Raw genomic sequence first — 27,511 nt, forward strand, 5'->3', positions numbered from 1 at the left:
CTAGCATAGCCAGTTCATCAAACGCCCCCATTGCTGGCTCCACTGCCACTGCAGCCGAGGAACTACTGTCTATGAAGCAGGCAGCACATCAGAGGAGCAGCGCCAGAGTGCTTCCATGCGGGTTTTGATTAATCACAGAGACATGTCTTTAATCCGTGCCAGGGTAGTGGCCAGGAACTTATGGGAAAGCAGGATGTTATGCTTTCGTTCCCAGCAGTCCCATAAAGCAATGAAAGATGAGGGACAGAATCACTGTTCGTTGAACATTTATCGACCATGCAGACCCAGAAAACACAAATAATTATGAGTCAAAACTTAACCTTATTTTCACAGCTCACTGGAAACCATGCATGCTCCCCTCTGCCTGACCTGCCTGCATGCCTGTCTACTGAGATGTACAGTGGAGCAAAAGGTGTGAGTTCTAAAAGTGCATTGGCACTGAGGGCATCCTCAGTTTTCCCCAACCTTTCTGAGGAAGATGCCTGGAGGTAACTGAGGGGGTACCTACTTCCCAAAGCTTCTTGCTTCACAATCTTATGAAATGACGTCATAAGTATTTACTCTTGTTGGCAGTGGCCATTAAAGGCTGAGATTAAAGGTTTGGTGGCACACATCTTTAATCCCAGTACTTGGGAGGCAGAGGCAGGCAGAGCTCTGTGAGAATTGGAGGCCAGCCTGGTCTACAGAAGCAGTATTCATTCTTTTCTAGTCCTTAAAGATTTAAGTAAGACACATAGAGTGAGCAGGGCATGGTGGTACATGCCTTTAATTGCAGTACCAAGAGAGACACTGTCTTTAAAAAATATTGGTGTGTTTTGTTGTTGTTTTAAAGATAAGGTCTCACCGTGTATCACTGGCTGTCCCGGAACTCACTATGTAGACCAGGCTGGCTTGCAACTCACAGAAACCTGCCTGCATTCTGGTGTGTGGTGCTTGACTTTAATCCCAGCTCTCCAGAAGCAGAAGCAGGCAGACCTCAGTGAATTTTGTTAAGAGTAGGTTTTTCCGCCTGCCACTGGTCTTGTCCCGCCGCCGCGCCAGCCCCAAATAATACACAGACGCTGTATTTGATATAATGCTGTTGGCCAGATACTAGTTTTTTATTGGCTAGCTTTGTCTTCAGTATTAACCCATTTTTGTTTATCTAAGTATTTCCATGTGGTTTCATCTTACCGGGAAATGGGGCAGGCGTCTGGTTTCCCCAGTCTCTCCATCCTGACTCCTCCTTACTACTTCCTCCCTCCTCCTTTCTCCTAGTCCCTCCTATCTTGCTTTCCTATTGGCCAACAGTGCTTTATTCATTAACCAGTATGAGAAACATATATACAGAATGACATCTCCCATCATCTCCTCTTTTCTGTCTAAATAAAAAGAGTTTTAGCCTTAACATAGCAAAACATATCACACAACAGTTATCAAATAAGAATCACAGTTAACAATATTTAGTCCATTAACATTTAGTAAGATTTAAGAAAATATTTCATCATCTATTCTATCTTTGTGACTCTAAAGTCTTATACATAACTTATCTTTAATCCTAACTAAGGAAAACTACAACCATAACTATCTGTCTTTAACTCCTTTAAAGACCACAGAAGGATAGTATATAAACTCTAGAAATGACTGAGACATCTCACTGCCTGGTCACCTGAAGTTCTTCTGTAATGTTCCATCTTCAGCCCATAGGCCATAGTATGTCTGGCAGATTCTTCAGCAAAGCAGGAAACTTTAAACTGTCTTTTTGTATTGGCAGTTTGTCAGTCACTTTTCTCTGTGTCCTGCAGACTGTCTGGCAGACTCTTCCATGAGGCAGGAACCTTGTAGCAATGTCCATCTTGTATCAGCAGTCACTTTCCTCTGGGTCTTGCATGTCCACTTTATACAGCATAAAGTCAAGCAGTCCAGACAAGAGCAGTATCTTGTCCAAATGGCTAGTCTTGCCATATTGGAAGTAAACTCCATAACAAGTTTCTTCAATGTCCATCATTCTTTCTGACTCAGGTGGTGTTGTCAGGATCATTTATGTCTCACTGTCAAGAAAAACTCTAAACCATTTTAAATGCCATATTCTGTAGGTCTTTGAAAGGTTTGAAGAATGCCTATTCATCCTAAATACATCTCTATATATCTAGAAATCCTAATTAACTTAACTATAAGTTCTGACTATCATAGGTTACTATCTAAAATCTGTACTAATTTATGCATTATATTTCTAAATGAGCTATATAAACAAAATACCTAAAGGAGGAGAAATATACATATCACAAAATTGACCTTAAATTTGTATCAATAAATGAAAATCCATTCCAAAACAAAGTAATCAATAAATGAAAACCCATTCCAAAACAAAGTAATCATATTTATACCATTATCCCCTTTCTACCTTTAAAAAGATTGGTTGTGGTCATTAATCATTTATAACCAATCCCGTTTAAATGAAAACAAACGTTTATAAACAATATTTGGGAATTTGGGTGTCATTCTTTCCAAACTGCTTCCTGCTGGTAGGGGGCGCTGTCATGGGGAATCCTAAGAAGACACAGAAATCCTGGCTGTAGTCTGCAAGGCTGCCTTGTTCAAGCTGTTTTGAATGTTGGATCACCAGGAACGCTGTTTCAGGGGGTCTGGCTTGCTCAAACCACATTAGTCTAGAAGGAATCCACAGCTTTTTATTTTCTGTGGAAACAAAAATAGAAATCCTTTTCCCCAGTAACTTGTCCTTAGACTTAAATTTTGGAGTCAAAGCATTTTTAAAATATATAAATAGGATTGATTCAGCAGCATTTCTTTTATCAGTTGTTGTTATTTCCTCAGCAGTTAAACAATTTAAAGACAACAGAATAGCATATAGCATCCATAATTTTTCTGTGCTTTCCATCTTTATGTGGCTTTTTTATTACTCTTTCTTTTACTTCTATTTTTTCATTTTTTGAGACAGGGTTTCTCTGTGTAATTGTTATCTGTCCTGGAATTCACTCTGCATACCAGGTTTACTTTGCAATCACAGAGATCTGCTTGCCTCTATCTCCCGAGTGGTGGGATTAAAGGCGTGTGCCACTACACCCAGCTCTTCCCTGTATTTTTAAAACCATTTTATTTCTTTTTCTCTCCCAAGCCTACGTATATTTTAAAACACAATGTAAACCTTTAGTGCTTTTTCTTAATGTGAATCTGTCTTTACTGTAAAGCTTTATCTTTTTCTGGCCACGAGTCTTTGAGCTGGTAAACAACAACATTGCTAAAATGAAAGTCATAGTTGTTTCTGCTGCGGTTTATCAAAGATGGCAGCGGGTACCTTTATCACCAGCAGTAAGAGCTGTGCTCATCGCCTTGGTCTATGCTGCCATCCAGCAGCATGCTGCCGGTTTGGAGATGTGGTCACTGCCATTGTCAGCTCTCACACACACTAATAAATTGTTAGCAGAGTTTCTTAAAAGCTGTGTTGTTTTTTGCCGCTTATGCTGAGTCAGGAAACCTCCCTTAAAGGAGCCGCAGAAATCTTTGCTTGTCTCTCACAAAACAGAGTCCAACCCAGAAAAATGCTGCTACCAAGAAACCTTGCTTGTCTCTGTTCTTTTGTTTCTAAAACCCTTTTTTAAGCTTTTGTTGAATTTTAAGTGAAAGTTCTTATTGGCCATGTTGAGGCACCATATGTTACAAGTAGGTGTTTCTGTCCGACACTGGTCTTGTCCCGCTGCCGCACCAGCCCATATTAACACAGACTCTGTATTTGATATCATTCTGTTGGCCAGGTCCTAGTTTCTTATGGGCTAGCTGTGTTCTTAAGTATTAACCCATTTCTATTAATCTAAGTATTCCCACGTGGTTTCATCTTACTGGGGAATGGGCCAGTTAGTGCCAGATCAGCCAGGGCTACACAGTGACATCCTGTCTCCAAAAATCTTCACACTTTGTGTAGTAAATGGCAAGCACTGCTCTGTTACCACAGGAAATAGGATATGGAGTCAGATACAGAGCCTTCCCTCAGGGAGTGGTGGTCTAGGAGAAAACAGGGTGGGTCTGCAACATGAACTGACGTGTAACTTGTAACACCACATCACAGAGGAGTTGAAGTTTCGGGATATGGTATCAGGAGGATTTGGGTTCACATCTCAGCTTCCAGAGGTTGGAGAGATGGCTTGGTGGTTAAGAGTACTTGCTGGAGTATTTGCTGTGCATGGTGGCAAAGGCCTTTCTTTAATCCCAGCACTCAGGAAGCAGAGGCAGGCAGATCTCTATGAGTTCAAGGCCAGCCTGGTCTGCAAAGTTCCAAGATAGCCAGGACTACACAGAGAAACCCTGTCTTGCGAAGGACCTGAGTTCCATCCCCAGAGCTCACACTGGGAAGCTACAACCATTGTAGCTCTAGTTCCAGGGGATCTGCTGCCCCTCTTCTGGCTTTGTTGGGTGCCTGCATATGTATGTTTATAACACAGAGACATAATCACACACATAATTAAAACAAAAATACAGCTTAAAATTTTTTACTTGTTAAAAAAAAAAATCTCAGGAGGGATTGCATAGCAGTTAAGAACACTGCTTGTTCTTCCAGAAGACCTGGGTTTTATTCCCAGCACCCACATGGTAGCTCACCACCATCTGTAACTCCAGTTCTAGGGGATCTGATTCCCTCTACAGGCACAACACATGTGTGGGGCAGACGTACATGCAGTTACGCACACATCCATAATTCATATATGTAAAATAAAAACAAAGATGAAAAAGTATCTTACCTCTCATTTGTGCTTCTGGCCTTTCTTGGTCTGAGTTTTAATCATAGTATAATCATATGGCCGTGCACATGGCCATTCTGAAACCCAGTCTCTCTCTCTCTCCTCCTTCCTTCCTTTTTTATGGCGGGGGGGGGGGGCGTTGAGACAGGGTTTCTCTGTATTGCTTTGGAGCCTGCTCTGGAACTAGCTCTGTAGACCAGGCTGGTCTCAAACTCACAAATCTGCCTGCCTTTGTTTCCCAAGTACTGGGACTAAAGGAGTGTACCACCAACACCTGGAAATTTCTTTCTTTTTTAAACTTTTATTTTTCTCCCATATATTACATCCCAGTTGAAGTTTCCCCTCCCCCTCTCTCCAATCCTCAGTCTCTTCCCCAACCTCCCCACACACCTAGATAAACTCCTTAGTTTCCCCTCCAAAAAAAAAAAAAAAAAAAAAAAAGGCCTCTCAGGGTACCATGGTATGGTAAGACTGGGCAAACCCTCATACCACAGCTAAGCATGGCACCCCAGTAGGCGGAAAAGAGTCCCAAGGGCAGGTAAAAGAGTCAGAGACACCCCAACTCCCACTGTTGGGAGTCCCACAAGAACACCAAGCTAACAACCCTGTAATGTAAATGCAGAGTTCCTAGTTCAGATACATACAGTATTTCTGTGTGTCACTTAAGATTCTGTGAGCCACTATGAGCTTAGCTGATTTAGTGGTGAGCTGTGTTCTCAGTGTCCTTCACTCTCTGGTTCCTACAATCCTTCCTTCCCCTCTTCTGCGAGGTTCCCTTTGCTCCACCCAGTGTTTGATTCTGGGTTTCTATATCTGCTCTGCTCTTTTTTTCCTCCCCCACCCCTTTCTGTTACTGGGTCCTAATGGCTCCCCTCAGGGAGGGGATGAGAAGGCACAGAATCAATAGCACAGACACTGGGAGCCAGGTGAAAGGGAAACAGCAGACTCATTTATTTAGCAAAGGGAGAAAGTTTACATACCCTCCCCAGCACCCAGGCACTCCAATCCATTCACATCCAGTGGTCACCCCTCACTGGCCAGGCATGATCCGGGCCTCTGATAGTACCAGGCAGACTCCAGGTTGGCTCATCTCTGGCCTCATAGGCTTTAACTTCCTATGTTTTATTTTCTACTTGTTTTTTTTTTTTTTTTGTTTTGTTTTGTTTTTTTTTTTAGATAGGTTTTCTCTGTGTGACCTTAGCTGTCCTAGAACTTTCTCTGTAGATCAGGCTGCCCTCAGACTCACAGAGATCGCCTGTCTCTGCCTCCCAAGTGCTGGGATTAAAGGCATGTGTCACCACCACCTGGCTCAAGCTGATATTTTCTTTTAAATTTAATTCTATGTTTCCCATAAAAATAATTGATCCAACTAGGCTTAGTGGTGGCAGTCTGTAATCCCAGAACTCAGGAGGCAGAGGCGGGAGTTTCAAGGGATCAGTAGTTGAAGAGATGGCTCAGCAGTTAAGAGCAAGTGCTGCTCTTGCAGAGGATTTGGGTCAGTTCCATGAACCTTCATGGCAGCTCAAACTGTCTGTAAGTCCAGTTCTAGGGGATCCGATGCATTCTTCTGGCTCCCACTGGCACCAGGCAAGCACATGGTACACATATATACATGCAGGAAATATATACATAAATTAAAATTTTAATTGGAAAAAAATAAGTTAAAGGTCAGCCTCAGCTATTCATCAAGTTTGAGGCCACCCTGGGCAGCATGAAACTGTTTCAAAAAAAGACAAATAAAGCTGGGCATGGTGGTGCACACCTGCTGTGAAATAATCCTTCTATACACTGTGAAAATGTGTTGCTCTCATGGTTAATAAAAAGCTGACTGGCTGATAGCTAGGCAGGATTTTAAGAACAGAGAGAAATGCTGGGAACAAGAAGGGTAGAGTCAAAGGAATTACCAGCCAGAAGGAAAGAAAGCAGGAACTGCAGGAAAGGTAAAAGCCATGAGCCTTGAAGCAGCACACAGATTAACAGAACTTGGTTAATTTAAGTTGTAAGAGCTAGTTAGTAATAAGCCTGAGCTATTGGCCAAGCATTTATAATTATTAAGGAGTTTCTATGTGGTTATTTGGGGAACAGCTGGCGGGACAGAAAAGTCCATCTACACACACCTTTAATCTTAGTACTGGAGAGACAGAGGCAGACACATTTCTTGAGTTCAAGGCCAGCCTGGTCTACAGAGTGAGTTCCAAGATAGTCAGGGCTACATAGAGAAATCCTGTCTTGAAAAAATAATAGCTAAATAAAATAAAACACTCAATTCATGGGAGTCTGAAGTCTTGGCTGTCTGTTCTTTTCCTCCATTATTTTACATCTAGAACATATTGTGAGTGTCCAGTATATGTTTGTTAAGTGAGTAAATAAACAAGAATAGGCACAGCAGGACACATTGTGATCAAGGGACCAATATAAGTCCTGTGCTGGCCCAGAGCAAGCTTTGACTATTTTTCCATAGAGAAATTAAAGCAAGAGGTATTAGAAGGACTCTAATCCTCACCCTGAAGGCAGCGAAATATGACAACGTGATGGGGTCCCTAGGGGGCCAGGAGAATTAAATCAGAAGACATTAATCTAGAACAGATCATCTGTTCCCAACTGTCCTGAATCCTGGCTCACACTCTACTCTGTACTCCGCCCTGTCTGGAGGCCCTAAGACATCTAAAGCTTCATTTCCTGTCGGGGTAAATCAGACTGATGGGAGTACTTGCTCTTAGTTCTTACCATCCCCCAGGTAGAGATGTCCACATCAGTCAGGGTGGAGGCCCAAGCAAAGCTGGCCTTTCCATAAGGTGGCAATGGGCAGGTGGTGGTGGTGGCGGCGGCTGCTTCCCACTCAAACCTTCCTGGCTCGGCTCCTGGGTGATTTTATGTCTCTGGTCCTGAATCTGAGTTTTCTGGATGCACCTTAGTTTACTTGATGCATCCATGTGTGACTGCTTAACTGTGGCTGCTTCCTGGGCCAGAGGTCCTGGGCTTTGGAAAGCATGGGAAAGAGACAAGAAAGAAAGCTTTATATGAGGTAAGCCTTGACAGCAAAATAAGGGCCAAAGACTAACTTACAGTGTTTAACAATTTATAAAGCCCTAGAGAACTCTATTCATCTTTATGACCCTGTGCAAATGTCACCTCTTTTTACCAAAGGACAGCTCTCCCAGGCAGAGTTGATCCTTCCACCCACACTTGGTAAAATTTCCATTATCGTCCTTATTGCCTTACAAGAAACTTATGTGTGTATGTATCTCATGCTTCCCATGAAGTCATCAGTTCCTTGGGGGCAGATCACTTTCCTGCCATAAATGTTATATTTTTCTTTCTTAAAAAGTAATCTTAGTGTTCATTATGCATATTTATAATTATAAAAGCAATGTCTATGTATAATAAAAATGAAGATAAATAAGTAGCACACACATACACACACACATATATATATACATATACATACACACTTACATATATACATCAGCTAGATGATTGGCTCTGTGAGTAGAGATGTTTGTCAGACCTGATGACATGTGTTTGGTCCCCAGGGATCACACGGTGAAGGAAGGCAACCTACTTCTACAAACTGCCCTCTGACCTTCACATGCATACTGTGGGATATACACATAATAAATGTAATTTCAAAAATAGTATGTAAGCCAGGTATGGTGGCATATGCCTTTAAGCTTAGCACTCAAAAGGGGAAGAGGCAGGATGATCTCTGAGTTCAAGGCCAACCTGATCTACATAGTGAGTTCCAGGATAGTCAAGGAAAGGGTCAGTTTTCAGTGGCCAATCAGCCAACTTCAGGTTCAGTGAGGGACCCTGTCTCAAAAAAAAAAAAAAAAAAAAAAAAAAGTAGTAATCAAGGAAGACACTCAACATTGACCTCTGCACCCTGCCTCCCTGTGGTGAGCTGGCAGGCCATTCCACTCAGGAGGCTTCTAACTAGAGCAGAGTATTCCCTCACTGTGCCCTTCACAGCACCTTGTGTGTTCTACCACCTCTAATGATTCTGTCTCTCCTTTCCCTGTCCTTCCCTTTCTCTCTACCCAAAACCATCATTCTTCCTTGGGCTTCTGTTTTTGTTTGAAACTTGTCACTATGGGAACACTGTGGCGTGATACAGTAGGGTTTATAAGTGAAGTGTTAAGAATTTTTAGAACCTGCAGAAATGCAATGTTGGAGTTTAGGGAATACAAGTCCAAATTGTGTGACAGCATCCGTGACTTCACACACTGTGTCATCAATACAAACATGGAAATGTGAGCCGGCACTGGGGAGATAGCTGGGCGCTTTATTAAGATTTATGTATCCAGGTTTTATATTTCTCATGGACATTAAACATATCCATGAGAATTCTAAAAACACAAAAATGCAACACACAACTTAGGAAGAACATCTGGAAAAGGCGAATGATAGAATGCCAGCATATCCTCATAGATACACATCTGTGGAAGGACATCCCAGGGGAATGTGGGAAACCTCTGTACCATGTTCTGTGCTTTGACCATATTCCTTAAAAATCTGTCTATAAATCACTCTTATTAGACATTTGTCAAATGCAAGATAACTTAAGAACAAACATTTTAGTAAAATCAATTATTACCAAGGTTGTCATGAAAAAAAAAAAAAAAACAAAAAAACCGAAAAACACCTGACTGGCTTAGATGAATTCAGGGTCCTTTGTTACTGTCCCAGCTGTGCCATCAAGCAGATGTGTGACTCAAGAAGCTATCTAACCTCCCTGGACCTATTCCTCATCTAATCTGGGCTTTAACTCTGATTTATTACTCTCTCTCTCTCTCTCTCTCTCTCTCTCTCTCTCTCTCTCTCTCTCTCTGTCTCTGTCTCTCCTGTGTGTATGTACCATGCTTGTGCCATGGCCCACTGTGGGAGTTTGCTTTTTACTTTTATCATGGATGTCCCAGGGATTGAACTCAGGTCACCAGGCTTGGCAACAGGCTCCTTTACCTAATAAGCCTCACTTATTAGGTTCTTAAAGCAAGGGCTATGTCTAGTTTCTTCCAGGAGGTAATATTTCAAACCAGCTCCTTGTAGCCAGTGCTTGGGGGCCCTTCTACTTAAGAGGAACTAGTGATGGCATAAGCCTAACAGTTATCTTTCTACTGCACACTGTGCCTTAGCACATTCATTTGCTCATTTATACAATTACTCTAAATGTGATAATTCCTTATTTTCTAAAAGTTGGGTTCTTCTAACTGTGTTCTTGGAAAGATTAGTCTTCTAAGGCAAGAGCACACATGTGGTCCTTTCCTTCTACCCCACAGAGCGACGCAGTAGTTAAAGGGTGAAGGCTCTAGCTTCTGTCTAGTAGAGGCCAGGCTCTAAGAAATTCAGTAAATGGCTCTTTGCAAAGTATTTTGGAGGGAGGAAGCTGAGGCAGGGATGGGGCTGGTAAAGGCTTCCAGTGCCAGGGGTAAACTTTAGGCTGCTTCTGTAAGCATTTCTCAACTTTCTAAATTTTCAACAAACCACACGTTAAGCTAATTTCCTGGCTTTCTGTCAACACCCTGGTCTCCCATAAATAACACTGAAAGGAGTAAGGTTTTTCCTCCCACCGCTGGTCTTGCCCTGCTGTCACACCAGCCCCAATTAACACACCAAGACTCTGTATTTGATATAATGCTGTTGGCCAGGTACTAGTTTTTTATCGGCTAGCTTGAGTATTAACCCATTTTTGTTTATCTAAGTATTTCCACGTGGTTTCATCTTACCAGGAAATGGGGCAGGCGTCTGGTCTCCCCAGTCTTTCCATCCTGACTCCTCCTTACTACTTCCTCTTTCCTTTTTGCCTCCTAGTTCCACCTGTCTAGCTTTCCTATTGGCCAACAGTGCTTTATATCCCATCATCTCCTCTTTTCTGTCTAAATAAAAAGGGTTTTAACCTTAGCATAGCAAAAAACATATACAACAGTTATCAAATAAGAATCACAGTTAACAATATTTAGTCCATTAACATTTAGTATGATTTAAGAAAATATTCCATCATCTATTCTATCTTTGTGAGTCTAAAGTCCTATATGTAACTTATCTTTAATCCTAACTAAGGAAAATCTATAACCATAACTATCTGTCTTCAACTCCTTTAAAGATCACAGAAGGATAGTATATAAACTCTAGAAATGACTGAGACATCTCACTGCCTGGTCACCTGAAGTTCTTCTGTAATGTTCCATCTTCAGCCCATAGGCCATAGTATGTCTGGCAGATTCTTCAGCAAAGTAGGAAACCTTAAACTGTCTTCTTGTATTGGCAGTTTGTCAGTCACTTTTCTCTGTGTCCTGCAAACTGTCTGGCAGACTCTTCCATGAGGCAGGAACCTTGTAGCAATGTCCATCTTGTATCAGCAGTCACTTTCCTCTGGGTCTTGCATGTCCACTTTATACAGCATAAAGTCAAGCAGTCCAGGCAAGAGCAGTATCTTGTCCAAATGGCTAGTCTTGCCATATTGGAAGTAAACTCCATAACAAGTTTCTTCAATGTCCATCTTTCTTTCTGACTCAGGTGGTGTTGTCAGGATCATTTATGTCTCACTGTCAAGAAAAACTCTAAACCATTTTAAATGCCATATTCTGTAGGTCTTTGAAAGGTTTGAAGAATGCCTATCCATCTCAAATATATCTCTATATATCTGGAAAACCTAACTCACCTAACTCTAAGTTTTAACTATCATAGGTAATTATCTATAATCTGTACTAAATTATATATAGCTCATTTTTAAATGAGCTATATAAACGAAATACCTAAATGAGGGGAAATATACTTATCACAAGATTGACCTTAAATTTGTATCAATAAATGAAAACCCATTCCAAAACAAAGGAATCATATTTATACCATTATCCCCTTTCTACCTTTAAAAAGATTGGTTGTGGTCATTAATCACTTATAACCAATCCCGTTTAAATGAAAACAAACATTTATAAACAATATTTGGGAATTTGGGCGTCATTCTTTCCAAACTGCTTCCTGCTGGTAGGGGGCGCTGTCATGGGGGATCCTAAGAAGACACAGAAATCCTGGCTGTAGTCTGCAAGGCTGCCTTGTTCAAGCTGTTTTGAATGTTGGATCACCAGGAACGCTGTTTCAGGGGGTCTGGCTTGCTCAAACCACATTAGTCTAGAAGGAATCCACAGCTTTTTATTTTCTGTGGAAATATACATAGAAGTCCTTTTCCCCAGTAACTTGTCCTTAGACTTAAATTTTGAAGTCAAAGCATTTTTAAAATATATAAATAGGACTGATTCAGCAGCATTTGTTTTAGCAGTTGTTGTTATTTTCTCAGCAGTTAAACAATACAAAGACAATATAATACCGTACAGTATCTAGATTCTCTCCATCTTTATGTGGCTTTTTTAAATTACTGTTTATTTTACTTTTTATTTTTTGAGACAGGGTTTCTCTGTGTAACTGTTATCTGTCCTGGAATTCACTCTGCATACCAGGTTTACTTTGCAATCACAGAGATCTGCTTGCCTCTATCTCACGAGTGCCACCACACCCAGCTCCTCGCTGTATTTTTAAAACCATTTTATTTCTTTTCTCTCCCAAGCCTACATATTTTTTAGAACACACTGTAAACCTTTAGTGCTTTTTCTTAATGTGAATCTGTCTTTACTGTAAAGCTTTATCTTTTTCTGGCCACGAGTCTTTTATCTGGTAAACAACAACATTGCTAAAATGAAAGTCATAGTTGTTTCTGCCGCGGTTTATCAAAGATGGCGGTGGGCACCTTTACCACCAGCAGTGAGAGCTGTGCTCATTGCATTGGTCTATGCTGCACCCAGCAGCATGCTGCCGGCTTGGAGATGTGGTCACTGTCATTGCCAGCTCTCACACATGCTAATAAATTGTTAGCCGTGGTTCTTAAAATCCGTGAGGTTTTTTTTTTTTTTTTTTTTTTTTTTTTGCCGCTTATGCTGAGTCAGGAAACTTACTTAAAGGAGCCGCGCAAATATCTGCTTGTCTCTCGCAAATCGGAGTCCAACCGAGAAAAATAGTAGCCAATTTGCCTAACACTGTAAGCACTTCTCCAGTGTGTGGTGTGGACATAGATAGAGTACAGTTCTTCTTGAAGATCAACAATTAAATTGAGTGTCTATGTTGTGCTTAGAGGGCAAACAACACTGCATTTATGGACCTGCGTCTAGTACTAGGCAGCTGTGTCTAGTACTGTGCAAGAATGCCTAACAACCAGCTCCAGAAGAGGTCACTTTCGATTCATCTGTCACTCTGGAATTACACTGTACGAATCACAGATGTGTAAGAATTAGTCTTAAGCAGAAACTGGCTTAGGTGTTAACTAGCCAGTGACAGAATGCAGCAGTGAATGGGTTCCACCTTTTGTTGCTTTCCCCCATTGTTTGGAGTATCAAGGAGTTATCAGGAAGACAATGGAGCACTTAACTACACAGGTCTTCTGCCCTGTGCCTCTTATTATTCATTGTAAGAGCCATGTCTAATAACCTCAGAGATGCTATATTTTGGCTCATGTACTTTTCACTTAAATATATGCCCACACAGATTTTTTTTTGTCTTGTATATTACCATATGCTCTACCTAAAATAGTGTCAGGCACAAATAAGCTCTGAGTATTTGTTGAATTAGAGAAATGAACAATGCCATAAGTGGTATTCTTTCCATCTTACAGATGAGCACCTGAGGCACTTCCACAGCCGGCTGAGGAGCCAGAATCAAAGCCAGAGCCCCATTTGTATTCTTTCTACACACAGAGGGAAAACACTTAGGTATTAAGGAACTCATGCAGTCATGGCATCTATAACCTATAAAACTCTTTGGGTTTTGTTTTGTTTTGTTTTTTGAGACAGGGTTTCTCTGTATTGCTTTAGAGCCTGTCCTAGAACTTGCTCTGTAGACCAGGCTGGCCTCGAACTCACAGAGATCCGCCTACCTCTGCTTCCCCAGTGCTGGGATTAAAGACACAGGCCACCAACTCCTGGCTCCTGTACAACTCTTAAATCAACTTTTTACTTTATGTACTCATTTGAAGGCTGGACATTTTACTAAGGTGATAATGGTTTCATACTTTACTAAAGCAATGAAGTACACATCTTAATTTCATCTGTGGTAGACATTAGCTACAGTTTGTCACTTAAGTCCTACAGCATGGGGTCTAAAGAGATAGCTCACTGCTTAAGAGTGCCTGCTGTTCCAGCAGAGAACCTGAGCTCAGTTTCCAGGACCCATTATAGACAGTTCACAACCACCTGGAACTCCAGCTCCAGTGTGTCCAATGCCCTCTTATGCACCCTCCCCCAACGCTGGTACCCATATTCACATCCACACATCTACCTCCAAATTAGAATTAAATCTTAAAAAAATACTACACCACAATTATGTACAGGACACATTTGTATTACTGTATGCATATCTGAAACACATATTATGTATTCTAGACAGCAATAACATTTCTGAACCTCAAGAGTTCTTTAAGTTACAGTATTAAATGTCTTATGATTTGCATTGTTATTTTTCTCAATAAATAAATAAATATTACAGTCATGTTGCTCTTGTGCCCTGCTACGGGTGGAGATAGATTTATTAGCACATTGTGAGCTATTTTTAGCACTAAAGAAATTCTATGAAAGCTCAAGGACTTTACAAAAAAGTCTCTTTTTCTTACCTAGGGCCACATACTAGAAGTATGCCACCTGGGTCTTCATAACCACTTTGGTATGTTGTAGGGGTTCTGGTCACACTCCTTCAGGAGTGGGGGTGGGGATCCTTTTCCTTTCTGTCCCACTCTGGCTGCCAACACAATACCATACAACCTTCATGTGACCAAGCCAGTTAATATTCATGGGTCAAGTTCGTGATGGAGCCTCAATCTCGCCACTGCCAACTTTTGATGCTATTTTAAACTGTTGTACTAATTTTAAAGAAATATCTATTAAAAGCACATAAACCAAAAAAATTAAACTTCAGCAACTCAAAAGTTAACAAATTCTTTCTAGTAATTTAAATTGAGGGGGGGTGTATGCATATAATTATTTATTTTAAGCATCACAAGCATTTCCATTATTCTGTTAAATACTCTTTGTTAGCAAGACTGCATACTAGCCTATTCTAGTCAGACTACAATTTATTTAACCAATTTCTACTGTTAGACTTTCAGATTATTAGGCATAAATTTTGCCCATAGTTTAGACTGTTTCCTTAGGACAGATTCCCAGAAGTGGACTTAGAGGATTGGTGGATAAAAACATTTCCAAAGCTCCCCACAGATACTGCCAAATTGCCTTTCAGAAAGCTGTTGCCAATTTACACTTCCAACATTGCCAGCGTGTTTTTTCTACCAATATGGATCTGTGTAAAGGATAATAAAATTTAAGTGGAACATACAGTCCTTGGGTTATTAATGATGTTGGAGAGGCACAGTGACTTCTGGCACAGAGACCTATGGCAAAGGTCATCCCTATTTCCAGGTGCGCAGTTAACAGTGAGTTAGTGTGAGCACACGGGACAGCAGCTTTCAGCAATGGAGAGTAACACAATCAGATTTCAGATGACCAAATCCAAGGTTTGGCTCGCCTTTGTCTGTTGCTGTATTCCAACTCTTCCAGGACAGTACCTGGCACACACACCACTCAGTAAACATCTGTTGAGTGAATTAACACAGAATCTCCTTTCAGATGGCTGCCTCAGGGTTTGGTCACTTCTGGTTCCTGGGAAACACTGACATTCTGATCAAACACTCTTGTAAAGGTCTGCTCAATCCTGAAATTCTCCCATAGCACTGGGAAAGCACTTCCAATGAAGGAAACATAGTAAAAATGTCTTTAGGACAAATAAAAACAGATTCATCTAAAAGGACACACAGGTTATCTGTACATACCTTTTTAAAAATATTTTTTAATAAGCATGAAAAAAAATATGGTTTGGTGAAATCTGCAACCTCTACAGCACATCCTTCAGTAAGTGATGACATAAATGTATTCAATGCTGCTCATGGTTGAGGCAGTTTGGAACAACTAAAGTGCACTTTATTACCACTCACTGCAACCCGACATCATTTTCAGCACTGCCAAACAAGTTTTGAGATAAATCATAGGAATAATGTAGACAGTAGTTTGTTTAATACCATTTTTAGTGAAAAACAGAATAAAACTCATTTTGTGACTCAGAATGTGGTCAAGCCTGGGTGTGCTTTCCTGGTCTCATATTCTTTCCAATATGCATTTTCTAGAGAGTAAGCTGTGAGACGATGCCAAACTAACTTGGCATGAACAAAATTATTACAAACAATTAATCACCTGCCATTTTTATATTCATACTATGGCCCAAAGGCCAATGTGGCTTACCACTTGTTTTCCTCTGGTCCCCATTTAAAATTTTTATTTGTATTTAATTTTTCACATTTAAAATTACTGGGGGAGGAAATCAAAATATTTTATGAAAACTATGAAATTTCAATTCCAAGATTCATTTATAGAGTTTCACTGGAATGCAGCCACACTCATCTGTTTCCATATGAGCTATGTCTGCTTTGAACTAAAAGACTGGATGGCTCACAAAGTGTATTGTGTTTCCTGTACAGTCTGCACTGGGCCCAAGTCCCCCATCAGATGTTTGTAGATATTGTTATGGGATGAAGTGTGATACAACTTGCACCATAAATACTGGGATCCAATAAGGCAGAGACCGCAAAACACCAATGCATGGCCTTTGCTAACTGAGCAACCTGGGACCTGGTGAGACACAGTACCCAAAGCCTAAGGAGACATGCTGACAACATGTGGAAACGGCAGGCACACTGAGCAGTGTGTGCAGTGCGGTTCTTTGAGGCATCTCCACAGCAAATGAGGACTAAGAACAAGAAATGGATCTGAAAGGAACACTCGAGGACATAAGTCCACAACCTGTTTTCTTAAATGAATTTCCTTTTCTCTTTTTGAGACAGGGTCTGTGCTATGTCACCTAGGTTGGATTTGAACCCACACTTTTCCTACTTCAGCCTTCCCAGTGCTGGGATTGCAGGTTTGCACTACTAAGTTCATCTTGATGCTACCACTTTAATGACTCCCAGCCAGGAGGAGAATTCAGGGGACTACAGAACCATCCTCATGTTTTTTCCAAGTCAAAGATTTGGTAAACATTTGACCAAAAATGTTGCCAGGCAGTGGTGGCACACTGCCTTTAATCCCAGCACTCAGGAGGCAGAGGCAGGTGGGTCTATAGGAGTTCAAGGCCAGCCTGGTTTACTAAGCTACACAGAGAAACCCTGTCCCAAAGACAAACAACAACAAAACCAAAAAACAAAAATGTTACTAAAAACTAAGCTGGGTAATGATGATACACACCTTTGATCCCAGCAGTTGGGAGGCAGAAGCAGCTAGATCTCTATGAGTTCCAGGCCATCCTGGTCTACAAAGAAAGTTCTAGGACAGCCAGGACTGTCACACAGAGAAACCAACCAAACAACAACAATGGAAAGTAATAAAAAGTTTCCAAAAAAAGGATAATAATTTATTTTATTACTTTGTGTGGGACAGGAATCAAGATGAGGTGATGAGAAATGGAGAAAAGTAGACAAAAATCAGTGATAGGATGGTACCTTTCTAGAAGGTATCTGTTCCTCTTGATCTGTAGACAGTAACACAGAACATAGTAGTACAGAATGGACTCTGACTCAGAATAGGAATAAAGGTAAGGGGGGTAAGGTTAACAGAGATTCAGCCTGAGAATGAGTCAAGGTATGCAGACGGGCAGCTTTCTTGACAGTCACAGAAAGCCAGGCTTGACCTCCTCCTGCCAGGGAAAAATACAGTTGCTGGGAAAATAGGACCTCTGAGAAGACTTCATGGATCTAGGGACCAGAAATGACCAACCCCTGAGAAACGGTTAACACCAGCTGTTTTGTTATTGCTAATAGAGGGAGGGCTTGGTCACTAGCCCCTATATTGTCCCTCCCTATCCCATTCTTGGAGTGCAGGAAGACAAGCTGGAGCCATGACTGAAGCAGAAACTGCCCAACCCAACTGGACCACACAAGTCTGGAGCAGGAAGAAGGGTCCAAAGAAGGGAAAGGAGAGTTTGTGTGAGTCGAAAAGCATACCAAAAATTTGAAGACCTTCACAACCAAAGGGCCAAAGCAGCCACACCTGGAGGTGTGGCCCAGAATCAGGAAACAAAAACAGGGACTCGGAGAATCAATAGCAAACTAGAAGAAAATAAAGTAAGTGTCTGAAGGGACAAGGAGAAAACGCTGAGGTATGGGGTTATGGCTGGATCTGAGTCTACAGGACCAGGAATCTAAGACACCTGTGACAGGCCAGGGCAAAATTTGGATCAGTGAAGGTAGGCGCTTCAGAGCGCTGCTAGGCAGGAACTCTCCTGTCACCTAGGAGCCCATGCTCTACCATTGGGTTCAGTGATGCTGCACAGCCACATGAAAATGCTTTGCTTGGGACTAAAGTTATGGCAGTAATTTTACTTCCCCCAAATCTAAGACAGCCTGCCACTGGTGAATATTTCTGGGAAAGTCTTGCAAAGGAGTAATGGGTTGAAATGGCAATTCAATGTGACTACTATATGGGACTTCAGGTATAAACTAAGTCCCCTTTTTTGGAAACCACTTTGAACAATCTGTGTTCACTCCTAATTACCTGCTTCTGTGCCTAAACCCTAACTGAAACCATTTTATTTCAGGCACCTTGTGTTTTAATGTGAGTCTCAGGCTAACATCACCACCAGCTTCATTCTAATCCTATTTACAGGATGAAATAAACCCAGAAATAACTTCTTTCAGGATCTGTGTTATAAGTAAGAGCCAGGGGTGGTGGCACATGCCTTTAATCCCAGCATTTGGAAGGCCAATGCAGGTGGATCTCTGTGAGTTTCAGGGCTATGCGAGAGATCCTGTCTCAAAATACAAACAAACAAACACAAAATAAAGTAAAGTAAGATGGAGATAAGACCTGAAAGTGGTGGTTGTGGGATTCTGGTCTGTGCCCATGACCACACTATTCTGCAATGACTACAAGAAAGATCAGAGCAGCAGTAGGAACTTCATTCTAAGATAAATTGTCCTTGGTGGCCAGCACAGAGGAACCAGAACTTCATCTCATAGAAAGATTTAATGGTCTAGAAGTGAGATGTCTTTGTACTAAAGCTGCTACTTGTTTTAAGATATATATATATATATATATATATATATATATATATATATATATATATGTTCCTTTTGAATTGAATTGATGTTTTACCTGCATGTTTCTGTGTGAGAGTGTTGGATCCTTTGGAACTGAAGTTACAGACAGTTGTGAGCTGCCATGTGGGTGCTGGGAATTGAACCCAGGTCCTCTGGAAAAACTCTTATCAGCTGACTCTACTTTTAAGAGACAAGATCTAGATTTCAAGAAACTTCAAAACTGAAGACCCCACCTGTTTCTGCTTGGAATTAAAGGTGTGGGCTGTCGTTGAACAGTGTTGGGCACAACTATTAAGCAGTATTATTCACTTCTTAGTAAGTGGAGTCACTAAGTGTCAGAACCCTTAGGTAAGGTAGACACTCGCCAATGTTGTGAGATGCTGTCGCCTCCCTTTCCTCTGCTCCCTTTTAGGCAATCTGAGATGCTTTCAGTCTACAAGGAGTACTTGCAACCACTTGAGACAAGTTTCATTCTAGGAACTCTGGTGGGAAGGTACAAAAAGATGGTTTAAATTTGTAGACCCTGCTTTTGGAGAGTTCAATTAGCTACACAAACAAGTGAGTTATTATAAACCTACCCACAGACATAGGGGTAGCAATTTATAAACTACAAGTATAAAATTAAGGGTAGAAGAGAGGAAGCCTAGTGTTTCAAATTACTCATCTGCAACACCATTACTCTTCATCCCACTGTAAGGATTTAGGCATTATACTGGCCTGTCCCTGTCACCTGGTAAAATGCACTCAAGCAGTACCCTGGTCAGCATGCAGGTGCAAAGGACCCCTTTAAAAAGAAATATCTCACCCACTTACTCTTTTTTTTTTTTCCTGCTGTTCCCCTGGGGCACACAGGACTTTTCCTGACTCCGGACTTTGGTGGTCCAAAGCACAGGAGAATGAAACATACCTAGCTCTCCAGTCGGGAGAGGGGAGGCCAACCCAGAGTCATTTGGGCTAGATCACACCACTCGGTAAACACTGCCTTCAGTGTCATACCTCTCAGGTCCTGACTGTGAAGCAGGCTGAAACTGTAGAACTTCTGGGGTCTCCTCAGAAGAGTATGTCTCCCTGGGCACAGAAACAGACTCCTACTCCAGCTTCTCACAGGCTATCCCCTGGGACAGCATCATGTGCAAGACAGCCAGCCACAAGCTGAGGTACAAGCACTGAAGAGAGCCAAACTTGATAAAGCCAAAGAAATCAAGAACAGGTTACAACAAGCCCTCGGAGAGGGTGGGGAACAGCAAGGAAGAGGAACCCAGAGGTCAGTATTGTAGGTGGACCCTGCCAAGTGTGAAGGAAGATCATAAGAAAGAAAACAGACAAAGAGCAGATGAGGACTGCTTCCTGGTCAGGTTCTAGCTACCTCAGGCTCATTTCACCAGGATATGAACCAATCCTGAGCAACCCTAGTGGGGATGTTTGCTGAGGATTGCCCCGGCAGAGCTGGCTGGCAATGGGGTGGATTCTGGGATTCGACACAGGCAGAGCCTTGTCCCCACCAGCTTAAAACTACGAAGGACCCCACGTTTCAGAGCCTGTTATCTTTTCCCTCACATATAAGCTAACTTTCCTAATTTCCTTTGAATGCTCAGATGGGAACCTCAAGTTTAGGCTTATCCTTCAAATTACTCACTATAACTTTGGCAGGCATTTTTCTCATGTTCAGGTTTTCTTTTAGAATGAGTCTAACAGTTTCTTTATCTAAATTTAATTCTTCAGCCATCATTCTCATCGCTGACTGCCTGTTTGAACAAATCATGTCCTTGACCTGGATATTTTCATCAGCCCTTGGTAATTGGACGAACACTTCGTGCATCACCTCGGACATCTTCCTGCCCTACTTTATAAACTTTTTGCGCCAGTAAAAACTTGAGCCCTCGACACCACTTCATCACCGTAGACTTCTTTCAAAAGATAGTGGGTCTCACTTGCAGGCTTCTTTAACTTTATTCAAAACTTTATACTAATCCTTTGTTCTAAATAGCGATCACTGATTTTGGCATTAAGTCATACAGGAACATTATCAGGCCACGACTGTGAGAAGCCCGAGGTATTAATCTCTTGGGTGATGCTGCCCTAATCATTTCCCTATTTCTGCCCTTCTGGAATCCACCAGGGAGGTTATCACTTTCCTGAGTTTTCGCCTTTAGCGTCTAGTCGAGGTGTATGGCTGGCAATCTCGCACTAACCGGGGCACAGAATAACCGCGAGGCAAAGCTGGTGGGAAAAAAAAAAAAAATCCTCTACAATCTATGTTTGCGTCCAACGCGTGTGTGAAGTTTGCAAAGCAGTCACCAAGGTAAAGTCCGTGGCGACTCATACAATGGACGCATAAACAGTAGCCACCTAATCAAGGAGAGGTGGCGTGGCAGTGGTGAAACATTCCAAATCGTCCCAGACCTGCAGAAACCCACACACGTCAAACCTACCGCAGAAGCCCCGGGTTCTGCTCTGGAGTCCCAGGAGGCAAGGCCGCATGCGCAATTCCTCCTTCGCGCGGGTTGGGTTGTGCGCACGCGCACTGAGGCAGCCGCCCAGGTCTCCGCCACACCCGGTCAGACGCGCTCGGATGCGCATGCCCGCCCGCGGGAAAGGTCGCTGGGCGAGGAGGGCGGGGAGGAAGGCTGAGAGAAGAGAGGGCACCCTCGAGCGCCAGGGTGCATTGTGGGAAGGAGGCGGCAGCGTCCCGGGCGGGCTGGAGGTGCAGCAGCGGTGGCGGTGGCGGTAAATCCTCCCGGCCGCTCACAGCACTGTGGAGCCGCGGCCCCAGCCCGGCCTCGGCCCGCGCGCCCCTCCTGCCCCTCGCGGCTTCGCGAACCAGCCCCTCCTCCGCGCGCGGCCTTGCGGAGCCGGCCGGCCGGCCCAGCTCCCCTCCCCGGCCCCGCGGGGCGGCCGTGCTGCCCTGACGAGGCGGGGAGGGGAGGGCTGGACCGGCCGGTGGCCGGGCGACCATGCCGAACTTCTGCGCTGCCCCCAACTGCACACGGAAGAGCACGCAGTCCGACCTGGCCTTCTTCAGGTTCCCTCGGGACCCGGCCAGGTGAGCGGGGCGCGGAGGCGGCGGGGACCTCGGTGCACGTGCGCTCTCGGGGACCTGGCCGAGAGGGTGCCACCCGGACGCGCGAAAGCGGATGAAGTGGGAGCTTAGCGCCTTCGGTCGTCTGACTCGTTTCCTTAGCTGTCAAAGAAAGGTTAGGGCTCCAGGGTCGTGTTCCCGGCGGCCCTGCCTTCCCCCATGTCACCCGTCTCTTCTAGGACAGTGTTTCTGTTTGGAGTCCAGCTGCTTTCTTTGATCTTTAATCAGGTCACAACTGCTGCCTCCTTCGGACTTGTCATCGCAGTGTTCAAATGCAGACCGTTACTCATTGTCTCCCTTGGTTATTGTAGGGGACACAGGATGCGAGTGAGGGCATGGGAATAGGTATTGAAACTTCACTCTTCCTTGGGGTAGCCCACACTCTGGGTCATACTTTGAGAGGCACAGGGACTTAATGTGTTAGGCTGCAGGCGTTTCACGTGGCTCTCTTGGCTCATTCATTTAAAAGTCAGTGCGTAAGCATGTTTGGTGTACTCAAGTCAGGTGCTGGGAACTCTTGAATGATGTCACAGACCGCAGAAAGCGCCTAATCCATGGAGGGAGCAGATCTGTCAACAGGCGTTGTCATATAGCGAGCTATTTATTAGTTGAACAAATGTTAATTGAAAGCCCACAATTGGTCTGAGCACGGGGGGGGGGGGTTGTTGGCTAACAGATGAACCAGTGTTAAAAGCCCCTGCTCCTCTGAGAGGCTACGTTCAAATGGTGCAAAATGGACAAGTACAGTATTTACAATAGTGTGCCAAATAATGAAAAAATACCCTAAAGAAAAGTGCAGCAGAGGTTGGAAGGGTTTAAAAGTAGCCAGGGAGCAGCTGGAAAGATGGCGCAGCGTTGAACACAGCACTTGGCAGAAGACCTAGGTTCTGAACCCACATCAGGTGACTTTAACTACCTGTTAACTCCATTTCCAGGGGATCTCATGCACAACCTTTTCTGGCCTTTGTGTGTACCAGGCTCAAAGTGTAAAGCACTCGTGCATATAAATAAATAGATTTTTTTTTTTTTTTTTAAAGAAAGTGGCCAGGGAGCTGAACATAGTGACATGTTCTATAACCCCACTCTGAGGAGGCAGGGGGAATTGGCTTGAGTTTTGAAGCCAGTCTGAGTTAAAGTTCCAGGCCATTTATGGCTATGGTTGTGAGATCTTGTCTTACCCATAAAAAAAAAAAAAAAATGTAATGAGAGGCATAATTTTTGTTTTAAACAGAGGGAACAAAAATCTCACCTCAGTGAATCTGAGCAGTTAAATTAGGGCAGGGGACAGCTATGAAATATCTTAAGACAATTTGGAAGCAAGAAGGGTGAAATCAGGTATACTTGCTGGTGAGGTGTATACAGGAGACACACAGTGTTTAGAAAATTATTGGCAATGGAAAGCCCTGTGGCATTTATTCCAGGTGAAGTGGGAGAACTTAGATATGAGAGAGTTCTTAACAGGATTACTGGCTGCTTGTTAATTGTAGGGAACAAAAGTGAAAGCAGGGAGACCCATGAAAGACTATTGCAGTAATCCAGGTCAGTAGAAGAGGAGCAAGAGGTACATTGGTGTATTTTAGATAAGGTTTGAATGTGGATTATAGGAGAAAACAGAGTCAAGGGTAACTCCAGAGATGATGTATGTGTGTCTGTGCATGTGGAGGCCAGAGAACATCAGGTGTCCTTCTCTAGTACTTCTTACTTCTTTGAGACAGGGTCTCTGATTGAATCTGTAGCCAGGCTAGTGGTCTGCAATCCCTGTCAGTCGTCTTGTCTCTACTCTCCATAGCATTGGAGTTTCAGGCACAGCTTTTTATGTGGGTGCAGCGGTCTGAACTCAGATCCTCATGCTTGCACAGTAAATGCTTTTACCCACTGAGCCATCTTTCCTAGACTTCTGAGATTTTTAACATAAAAGTTACTAATGCAAGAAAGATTGGGAAATACATTTTATTGGGGAGATAATAAAAATATGGTTTTTAATGTGACATCTGACAACTTGCTTTTGACAGACTTGGTGGGCATTCAAAAGGTATTTTCAATCTACCAGGCAGTGGTGGCACACTTCTTTAATCCCAGCACTTGGGAGGCAGAGGTAGGTGCATCTCTGTGAGTTCAAGGCCAGGCTGGTCTACACAGTGAGTTCAGGACAGCCAGGATTGTTACACAGAGAAACCCTGTCTCAAAACAACAACAACAAAAAAGGGTGTCTTCAGCCAGGGGATGGAGTTAAGTGCTAAAGTCCTAGGTTCTGTCCCCAATACTGGGGGGAATAATAGATATCATTATACTATACACAGGAATGAATTTCAAATGGCTGCCTTCTCTTTCTTTACATTGATGTCAATACTTTTTTGTTGTTGTTTTTGAGTTTTGTTTTTATTGTTATTTTTTACTTTTTCAAGATAGGGTTTCTCTGTATAGCCCTGACTGTCCCAGAACTTGCTCTGTAGACCCAAGGCTAGCCTCAAACTCAGAGATCTGCCTGCTTCTGCCTCCTGAATGCTGGGATCAAAGTCATGTGCCACCATGTTATAGATTTTTTTGTTTTAAATCTTTTAATAAATATGTTTATATATTTTTAATTAACCTTGGACATGTGGTCAGTGGCCTTTTAAAAGAGATCTTTGCCTACTCCAAATATATTTATTTTATTTGTTTATTTGAAACAAGGTCTCATTCCAGTCTAGAATTCTCTATATAACCCAGGCAGCCCTTAAACTCAGTCTCCTGAGTACTGGTTATGTACTGCTATGCTCAGTTTGTTTTATCTTTAATATTTATATTAAATTACTTGGAACTTGTTTATGTTGTAAAATTACTGGTCAAGATTTAATTTCTTCATATGGATATCCTACTCAGCATTGTTTGTTTAAAGAAAAATATCCATCTTCTCTGCTTATTCCAAGCTACTTTGAGTTTGTTGTTGTTTTTTAACTATTTTTGGTTTTGTTTTGGACTGAATTGAATCAGTAAATCAATATGAGGGGATGGTTTGTTTAGAATTAGATATTTTATGAACTTGTATACTTCCATTTGTCATTAAGAGAGACCTATTCATCTTTCATAATATTTACCCTAGATGTTTGATATGGAAATAAATAGGGCTAATTTGTTAGACTTTTCCATCTCATACTCTGTTCTTGAATTGCTGTTAATATCAAAAACTGTTTTACCTTAAATCAGAGATAGTGTGGATAACACTCCAGAAATTAATTAAAAATATAACTGAGTAGTCCAGCAAACTTTTATAGTAAGACATTTTTGTGCCTAATATTTGCCTTTTGAAACGATGTTTATGATCATAATTTACAACTGTGTAAAATATTAACATATGGGTTTCTTAGGCATGGTTACTGAGTGTTATAATATTTCCTAGCTAAATGAAATGATGTACAATTACAGTTTTAGTTTGGGTATGAAGACCATAACAGTCACTGTGGTTTCACTTAAGAGTGGAAATAAGTGTTAGGGTGTATTTCAGGGTTAAAATAGTATGACCTAAGAGGAACCTGATGTGGTGGTGCTGGCCTTTAATCCCAGCACTCCTAGAGGCAGAAGCAGTTGGAATAGGCCAGCCTGATCTATATATACAGTTCCAGGCCAACTAAGGATACATAATGAGACTCTGTATCAAAAAAACAAACAAAAAGACTTAAGAGGATATATGTATCCTTTTAAGAGGAAGTATGCATATTAATATATACTTGTAACATAATAATTTTAAATCCATATTATAATACAGCATAATATACAAATAGGATATGAATTTGCTTTCATATTTGTGACACTTTTTCCATGGCAGAACTTTTGTTTTTATTAACTTGGAATGAGGGAAAGATCTAGTTGTAAACCCATCAAGAAATTACTTAAACATTTTAATCCTTAATTTCTTCACTACATTCACCTTTGGAAAGAATTGGAGCAATATCTACCCCTTAATAAGTGCTTAGTAAACATTTGTTTTTCTGAAATCTTAAGCACTAAATATGTGTTTACCTTGGTTAGCATCTTCAATACTTTCCATGAACTAGACCATGCAGATGCCGTATCTTTGTTCTTGGAGCTTGCTTTTGCATTTGCGCATAGAACATGTGTGTACTATGTCATGTTTGTAATAAGGCAAATACTTCTTCATCCTTATATGAGGTACTGTAGTTTTTTGTAGAACATGTACTTGCTACATCTTTGCAGTGCTGGGGTGTTTGATTTGCTCAGGTGAAGGAAGTGTGCTGTTGGCCGTGTGGGTTGAGTTTTATGTTGGCATTCTGTCTGTCTGTGCTGCTGCTTGAATTCTCACTGATTCATACATGTCTTGAATGAGCAAGTTACTTCCCAACTTTGTAATTGATGGGTTTATTCTAAATGATTTCAAAAGTTTCTTACAACTTTGATTTTATATTAATAAACTTCTAATTGTATTCTAGATGAGTATATCAGGAATCCATTCTTGCCTTAAAACTAAATCAATTTTTTGATTTTTTTTTTTTTTTTTTTTTTTTTTTTTTTTGAGGTCTCAACTATGTGGCCTTGTGGACTTGAAACGGATTAAGACCTGCTTTTCTCTGCTTCCCAAGTGCTGGGATTAAAGATGTGTATACCATGCCTGGCTCAGATTAATTATGTTTTGAGAGGAGTTTTTGTATGTAGCTTAGGCTGGTCTCAAACTCAGAGTCCTGCCTTGACCTCCCAAGTACTGAGATGATAGGTGTGTGCCACTGTGCCCAGCTCAAATGCTAAAATTTAAACTTTGAGTTTATATTTCATAATTATATTTTGATTTTATTTACAGATGCCAGAAGTGGGTTGAAAATTGCAGGAGAGCAGATTTAGAAGATAAAACACCTGATCAACTAAATAAGCATTATCGATTATGTGCCAAACACTTTGAGACTTCTATGATCTGTAGAACTGTAAGTAATAGCCAGCTTGGCTTCTTTCTTCCTTATTATTTCTGGTTTGCAATGTAAATTTTTGTTGGAATATCTACCTATGCCTTACCATTTAAGTTGAAGATAGATTTGGAATTTTGTAGTATTACTAATTTGTTCTCAAAAACTTGACTTTTTAAAACCTTCTGTCTTTGATACCCTGTTTTCCCCTCATTAGAGGTAACAACTTTAAAACTTATAGAAAATCTAAGTGTATAATACTGTGACTGTTCATTTCAAGCAACTTTTCTAGAATTTTTTTTTTTTTTTAATGTGGTTTTAGGGATAAAACCTGGAGCCTTCTGTATGCGAGGCAAGTTCTCTACTACTGAGTTAGCCCTAGCCCCTCTCTGGAGTATTCTTGTGAGTGACAGTCTCACCCAGGGAAGATGCTCTTTCTGTTCATGATTTGAATGTCCTCTTAAGAACCAACACTAACTTTGTTCCCACTATATACTTTTTAAGGTATAGCCAGAACAAGATTCCATATCACACAGATACATAAAAATGTTCTCACACCCAGACCTTTCTCTTCTGGGTCCGTTTCTAAAGAGAACAGACCAAAATCTTAAGATTTCTAATGTTCTAG

At 41.7% G+C, this 27,511-nt stretch overlaps 2 protein-coding genes across 2 annotated transcripts in view; one reads left to right on the forward strand and one right to left on the reverse strand.

Annotated features, from left to right (window-relative positions):
• On the reverse strand, positions 1 to 21,868 carry Gvqw3 (GVQW motif containing 3). The gene is given in 7 exon segments (XM_051194032.1): positions 1 to 176; positions 179 to 285; positions 20,459 to 20,521; positions 20,523 to 20,705; positions 20,707 to 20,771; positions 20,773 to 20,905; positions 21,345 to 21,868. Coding segments are annotated over 7 exon segments (1,251 nt in total).
• Thap12 (THAP domain containing 12) overlaps positions 21,570 to 27,511 on the forward strand; it is a 15,981-nt gene continuing 10,039 nt past the window's right edge. The window contains exons 1-2 of the mRNA XM_051192309.1: positions 21,570 to 21,955; positions 26,784 to 26,904. Coding sequence (XP_051048266.1) covers positions 21,867 to 21,955; positions 26,784 to 26,904 — 210 coding nt within the window. The 5' untranslated portion in view covers positions 21,570 to 21,866. The remainder of the gene's footprint in view (positions 21,956 to 26,783; positions 26,905 to 27,511) is intronic.

The sequence above is a fragment of the Phodopus roborovskii genome, unplaced genomic scaffold (assembly GCF_943737965.1).
Source record: "Phodopus roborovskii unplaced genomic scaffold, PHOROB, whole genome shotgun sequence".
NCBI lineage: Eukaryota > Metazoa > Chordata > Mammalia > Rodentia > Cricetidae > Phodopus > Phodopus roborovskii.